At 37.0% G+C, this 7,866-nt stretch overlaps 1 protein-coding gene across 1 annotated transcript; it reads right to left on the bottom strand.

The window, feature by feature from the left end:
- Positions 1-839: 839 nt before the first annotated feature.
- Positions 840-1,652, bottom strand: LOC109221152 (F-box/FBD/LRR-repeat protein At1g13570-like; the record flags this gene model as incomplete). Its single annotated transcript, XM_019385614.1, has 1 exon — positions 840-1,652. A coding segment is annotated over exon 1 (813 nt), but the record flags the coding sequence as incomplete, so codon positions are not given.
- Between the last annotated feature and the right edge of the window lie 6,214 nt (positions 1,653-7,866).

Raw genomic sequence — 7,866 nt, 5'->3', positions numbered from 1 at the left:
GTTAGGGTTTAAAAGTTGTGTGTGGTTGGGTATGGACTATTATATATAGTGGTTGGGTATGGACTATTATATATAGTGGTTGGGTATGGACTATTAAATATTTCTAGAATTAGATATTGAATTAAAGAATATAATATGTACTTATTTTTTTGTACATAAATATTGAATTAAAGAATACAAGAATGAGTGCTTGTTATTAAGGTTAAAAGATCGTTCAATTTTACATAAGAATTTGATCAATTGATTTTGCATGAATTTGAAAAGAATATCCTTTAACTATATCTTTTAAAAACTGTTATCATTTGTGTGACCTAATGTTAAATATAAAATTATGGATATTTTGTTACTCCATATACTTTTATCACATTTTTTAACTTTGTTTGAGAATAAAAATGACAAATTCATTAATGATCTCAATATGGTCTACTGCAAAAGTAGGAAATTAAACTTGATCACTATCTTAGTTACAGTAACAAATGCATCATGCATTTCTTACTAGGCCAAGGATCTAGTAGAGGATTCTAGTAAAACCTCATCTTCTTACTAGGCCAAGGATCAACTCATCTTCAGAAGCACAATTAGAGCACATAGAAATTTCCGTTTTAAGCTTCAAGCTTAAGCATTAATGATATTTTAACAAATACCATGCTTAGTGACTTCAAGCTGAAGCATTAAGCAGTCATGTTAACAAACACACATGGCATTATGAAAGATTCACATCACTAAACATAAAAAAATTAAAACTAGCAAGAACATCCCAAATAAAAATGATGGCACATAGACCACAATATAATCCATCTATGAAAAGGCACTAGACTGAAGTTATGAAGCACATTTACCTTGAGGCTATGGTTATCCAAATGGAGATGCTCCACCGCAGATAAAGACTCAAGAACCCTAGTATAGTCAGGTATTGCTTCCAGGACTAAGCCTCCCCTAAAAGCAAACGATACTTGTGCCAGAAGAGGAACATTTCTTAAACTGATAGCCCATACTCTGCCTGTGAAGTCAAGGGACTTCAATTTGGGGGCATCAATAAAAATGACACCAGACTGATTATCTGAGAGCAGAAGCACCAATTGCTCGAGCAACGGGCACTGAGAGATTAAGGTTCCAAACAATGTGTACTCGATTGTAACATTGTATAGCTTAAGGCAAAGTAACCTATCAAATCCTGTGTAGGCTGTCGGATGGTTTATTGAACAATCTTCAAGAGATAGGTGCCTCAAAAGCACACATTTGAAAAATAAAGCAGGCAATTTGTATGGTGTCGTCCTATACGGAAATTTAATATTGAGATGTTCAATACCATTTTCAATGAGAAACCTTAACAACTGTATAAGATAAGAAAATTGCTCCGAATACGGAATTAAGAGGGTAAAGTGTTTAACAGGTCCTCGATGATGGTTCAAAATATGGCGGATTATAGTTTCAAAGTAAGCAGGTTGGTGCATTTTCCAAAGGGTTCGATCAAGAGTTAGTTGTGGAATTCTACACCAAGTATATCTCCATTTCCTTGATAAGATGCTTGTTCTAACAGCATCTTGTAAAGGCATCCGTATAAGAATATGATCAATAACATCATCAGGAAGGTTGCCTAGTATATCCAAAGGTAAAGTTCTAATGCAATTTTTTCTTCCGACTGGAGCCATCATATTAGGCTTATGATTATAGGCAAAACGATGAAGAGTAGGATAAACGAAAGTTAAGATTACGATTATGGAAAGAAGAAGAGGAAGAAGCAAGAAACCTGTTGAAATTTTGAAGATGGAGCGCCAAAAGACCATGGGCGGATCAACTCCAAAAGCGAAATTTTGGGGGTATCGATTAAACAATCCCAAGGTAGATATGTATACAGCCCTCATTTAGAATTTCAATGTATATAAATGAACGTCTAAAACGCATCAAAGTTATAATCGGTTCGTTGGTTAAGTACGCGTATGAATGAGGCAGTCGTCTCGAGATCGAATCTCACCTTTAACAGGGTGTATTCTAATTTTTTCCAATCAAGCCAATCATTTTTTTTTAAAAAAAAAAGGTTAAACCAGTAGTTACATTTTTTATCTACTTTATTTACATTTTGAAAAAAAAAGGTTAATCCATTATTTACATTTTTTCCATATAAGTCATTATACTAATATGGTTGTAGTAAGGTAATTATATCGTTGTGGTTCGTAGTAATGTCGACCGTTTATATAATAGCCGTTTATATTAAGGTCATACGTATCGGCCTATAGCAACCATATAAGTCCTTACACTAATATGGTTGTAGTAAGGTAATTATATCGTTGTGGTTCGTAGTAATGTCGACCGTTTATATAATAGCCGTTTATATTAAGGGCATACGTATCGGCCTATAGCAACCATATAAGTCATTACACTAATATGGTTGTAGTAAGGTAATTATATCGTTGTGGTTCGTAGTAATGTCGACCATTTATATAATAGCCGTTTATATTAAGGTGTAACGACCCGACCCGTCGTTACGAGAGTTACCGCCCCGTTTTCCCCGTTTTATGCTTCTATATGTTTCATTATATGTGTTTGGAGAATTTAAAGTAATTCGGTTAGAGTTCGGTTAGAAATGAGACAATAAGTCTCTTTATGAGAAGGTTAGTATGGAAAAGTCAACCGAAGGTTGACTTATGAGATAGAAGGCTCGGAATGGATTTCCGATGATTCGACTAGTTTCGGGGGATGATTTGTGACTTAGGAGCACAATCGGAATTGAATTTGGAGGTCCGGTGTAGAATTAGGCTTGAATTGGCTAAGGTTGGATTTTGGTGAATTCCGGATGGTAGGTGAGATTTTGATCCGAGGGTCGGAATGGAATTCCGAGAGTTGCAGTAGCTCCGTTAGGTGATTTTGGATATGCGTGCAAAGTTTCAGATCATTCGGAGGTGTTTAGGATGGGTTTTAGATCAAATGCAAGTTTCGGAAGTTTTAGTTTAACTTAGGCTTGAATCCGTGGTAATTCGATGATTTTGATGTTAACGATAGTGTTTTGATGATTGGAACAAGTTTGAATAAGGTCTTGGGGTGTGTTGGTGCTATTGGTTGAGGTCCCGGGGGCCTCGGAGTGATTTCGGGTGGTTAAACGGAGAATCTTGCTGTTTGTTGCAGGTCTGGTGCACCTGGCTTCTGGTATTTCTGCATCTGCGGAAAAGGAGCCGAAGAAGCGGTTCCGCAGATGCGACTAAGAGATTGCATAAGCGGTCCATGAGGGACCGGGGTAATTCCGCAAAAGCGGACGGGGTATCGCTTCAGCGGGTCCGCATAGGCGAAAATGAGGCCGCAGAAGCGGAATGGTGAGATCCGCAGAAGCGGATAGTTGGGCGCAAAAGCGGAAGGCCAAGGATTTAATGAAAAACCGCATAAGTGGTCATATGGCCGCAGAAGCGGTCCCGCATAAGCGGTTACGGGACCGCAGAAGCGAAAATTGCTGAAGGGTTTTAATGAATCAGTGTTTGCGAATTTCAGAAGATAAGAAAATATTTTTACTCCGCCAAGAGAGCTTTTTGAGCAATTTGAAGAGGGTTTTCAACGGGTATTGATTTGAGGTAAGTCTCTTGACTAGAAAACACCATTTTATGGAAGAACCAACACTCAAATTCATGAAAGTGGGTAGAAATTGTGAAGAGCTAGGGCTAGGGTTTTTAAATGAGAAATTGGGATTTGAGGGATCATTTGGACTCCGATTTTGATGAACTTTATATGCACAGACTCGTGGCGAGACGAAGAATCCGTTGGTGTGATTTTCGGAATTTTTCGAGAAGTGGGCCCGGGGCTCGGGTTTTACCAACTTCGTGAATTTTTAGTACTTTTCGAGTATTTTTGAGTGGGTTTTGTTTCTTTAACCCATATTTATGTATTCGTTGTGATTTTGACTAGATTCGACGCGCGAGGGGATCGATACGAAAGGAAAAGGCATTGCGGACCATTCTACGGCCGGTTAGAGTTGAGTAGTTGGTGTATATGATGGCCTGAGGGTTTGAAACCCCGGCTTATCACATTGTGACGCTATTGTAGGGCGTGACTCGCACCCCATGGCAGGTGCGAGATTGGTTATGACTGGGGATTGTGAGTTGGTCCATCCCGAACAAGAATGTTTCTATATTGGCGACTGATACGCACCCTGTATTGAATATATCTGGGCTTATTGCCGTGTTTGGGGCCTTGTGCCGATCTGTAGCATCCTTAGAGGATGAATGTCATTGTGATAGCATGTTTTGTATAATCATTGATCTCAGTCCTGTGTTTAATCACTGTTATGAAATGCTAAGTCACTTTTCCTGAAGTTAAATATCTAAAGTATATTCTTCGTAATAAATTGGAAATTGGGAAATTAATTGAATCTGTTACGTGACTCATATGCATATTGTGGACTGAGTATGGATCGGGCTGCACGCCGCAGCGAATGGTATGATTATATTGCGCTTGGGCTGAAGGAGCCCCTCCGGAGTCTGTACACACCCCCAGTGAGCGCCGTCGACGTTAAATGGATCGGGCTACGCGCCATAGCGGTCATGTGCATTGCATTGCATCCTTACATTATACTTGACTGATATATTTGAAGTTGTTTTGCTGTTGGTTCGTAGTTAGGTGTTGGATTATAGCTTTACTTTGTGGCATTTCGTGGATTTCTTATCTTCAGACATTTTATATGCTTATTACTCACTGAGTTGGTAGTACTCACCCCCTACTCCCTGCACCTTGTGTGCAGATTCAGGTACTTCAGGAGCTTAGTTAAGCTAGCCGCTGGTTTTTTCAGAGTTCCAGGAGTGGTCGAGGTAGCTGTTATGATGTCCGCAGGACCCGACTCCTCCCTTATCCCTTTATTATTTTCGTACTTTAGAACATACTTATTTTGAGGATTCTTGACTCTGTATTAGTTAGAGGCTCTAGACTCATGACCCCAGGTCTTTGGGAGATACAGTTTATGTCAGTATTTCGTATTGTTTTAATTGAGTATTTCAACTATGAGTATTAATATTTAATTTTAAGTATCTGATTAATTGGTTTTGAGCTTTGTGCTCGGGTTGAGAGAGTAAATGGTCGGGCTTGCCTAGCATTAGTGTTGGGCGCCATCACGACCGGGTTTGGGGTCGTGACATAAGGTCATAGGTATCGGCCTATAGCAACCATATAAGTCATTACACTAATATGGTTGTAGTAAGGTAATTATATCGTTGTGGTTCGTAGTAATGTCGACCGTTTACATAATAGCCGTTTATATTAAGGGCATACGTATCGGCCTATAGCAACCACATAAGTCCTTACACTAATATGGTTGTAGTAAGGTAATTATATCGTTGTGGTTCATAGTAATGTCAACCGTTTATATAATAGCCGTTTATATTAAGGTCATACGTATCGGCCTATAGCAACCATAAAAGTCTTACACTAATATGGTTGTAGTAAGGTAATTATATCGTTGTAGTTCGTAGTAATGTCGACCGTTTATATAATAGTCGTTTATATTAAGGTTATACGTATCGGCCTATAGCAACCATATAAGTCCATTCACTAATATGATTGTAGTAAGGTAATTATATCGTTGTGGTTCGTAGTAATATCGATCGTTTATATAATAGCCGTTTATATTAAGGTCATACGTATCGGCCTATAGCAAATATATAAGTCCTTACACTAATATGGTTGTAGTCGTATGACGTATGATAATTACATCGTTGCGATTCACAATAATTGATCGTCTATAGATTTTCATTATTAAGGTCATACGTATCGGCCTATATCAACCATATAAGTCCATTCACTAATATGATTGTAGTCATATAACCTAAGCTAATTATATCATTATGATTCATAGTAAACTCGACCTTTTATATAATAGTCGTCTATATAACTTCATTAATTAAGGTCATATATATTACCTTATTTATATAATAGTAAATATATAATTATATATATTTTTATTGGTTAATCTTAATTATAATAAAAGGGAAATCATGATACTTTTAGGACTAATGTATTCTAGCTTCTTTTTTAGGAGGGAAAACAAGAAGACATTTTTTGACTAAAATGTTAAATACAAATTTCGGAGGGAAACAAAGGGAAAAGTAAAAATATAATTGGAGGGAAATTGAAAGTATTTACTCTTTATATATCTCTTAAACACAAGAACAACATCTCCAACTCTCTAAACAAAATAGATACCATAAACATGAATGCTAACGTATGGATTGAAAAGGAATTCTATCTATGGTTTTGGATGAAGGTGCCCAAATCGTACATTAAGCGTGATTTTCTGGTAATTTTATTTTTCTTAAATTTTCATGATTTTATAATTGTTGATTATCCCAACTAGCCATGAACCCTGAACCCTATCTATACATTATGTTCTTGCAGTTTATTCCAAAGAGATTCTGTGGCTATCTTCCTCCTATTTCGGTTAAAACAATGCTTCGATGTAATGGGAAGGAGTGGGCTGTGACTCTCAAAAGTGGTGTTCGTAGAAGACTCGTCAATGGGTGGAAACAATTTGTTGTCGACAATAATCTGAAGAAAGGGAATGTCCTTCTCTTTGAACTAGTTGAGGCTACATCAGGGGTTGTGATCTTCTCTGTTGAAGAGCTAGGATTAACTAATGCTTAGCTTGATAATTTCATCTCTTTAGTTATATGTAATGACTTCAAATGGATCGTAGTAATGGATTCATATGATTGTTCTTTATAATATTGTTTGTGTTTTTTTCCATTTATTATTGTTATATTTTTTTTTATTTCAAGAAGACTAATGTTTTATAAATAGCCAATTAAAATTGGGAAGTCATTAAACAGTGCAGAAGTCCCCCAATTTTTTTCTATCATTTTACAAACAAGAACAAGACTATGAAGATTATTTTCTTTTTTCCAAAAAAAGTTTAAAAATCGACATTAATTTGCTCATTAATCAAAACCTAAACCTAAACGTAAACCTAAACGAACCTAAATCAAAAGAGAACGTAAACGTAAACCTAAACCTAAACCTAATCAAAAAATTTATTTATATTAAACCAAAATACTCACGTGGGCCATATTATACAATCTTTACATGGATTAATCAAGTCTTCTAAGGTAAGACTATATGAGATAGAACCTACGAAGTGCACTTCCACTATATGGCAGAATATTAAAAAATAAAATAAAACGAAAACAATCTGTAAAACGAAAATAATCTGTATAGTCATGGAGGAGTGTAATGAAGCATAGAGGAGTGAAATATACTACTGGAAAGTGTAATGGTTGCATGAAGGAGTGTAAGGGGCTACTGGGAAGTGCAATGGATGCATTGAGGAGTGGAAGGGGCTGCTATTGGGAAGTGTAATGGTTGCCTAGGGTCTCTACAAAGAGACTTTAATTCCTACCGAGAAGTGGAAAGAGATTATAATCCTCCCTATATATTTTTCTGAAAATATGCTAGACCTACATAAGACAATCAAACTAGAAATACTACTAAGCATAACGATGGATAAGACCCCGACAAAGAAACATGTTGAACAACCGCTGCATGGCTCACCTGTGAGTCATAACATCTTGTACCAAGATCTGAAGCGTGATTACACCAAGCTGAAGCGTGAGGTTACAGAGTTGATTGAGAGGGTGGTTCGTGATAGTAGCATTGATTACCTCAAGAGTGTCATGTTGGAAGAGCATCCCCTTACTTCGCTCTATACTATGCTTGACGATATGCCCACACCATCCGTCCATAGTGGAGCTAAGAGCAATTCTATCATTGTTATCACTAGTGATACCGAGTCCGCCTCCAAGACCTCAAAGTCTCTTTCAGTGAACCAGCATATTGAGTAGTCCATGCATTATGAAGATTTATTTCATTTCTTTTTTATTATGTGTTTGTTCGTCTATG

Source organism: Nicotiana attenuata, unplaced genomic scaffold (genome assembly GCF_001879085.1).
Source record: "Nicotiana attenuata strain UT unplaced genomic scaffold, NIATTr2, whole genome shotgun sequence".
NCBI classification, from domain to species: Eukaryota; Viridiplantae; Streptophyta; class Magnoliopsida; order Solanales; family Solanaceae; genus Nicotiana; species Nicotiana attenuata.
Note: the sequence above shows the minus strand (reverse complement) of the source record. Positions and strands in the feature narration are given on the sequence as shown.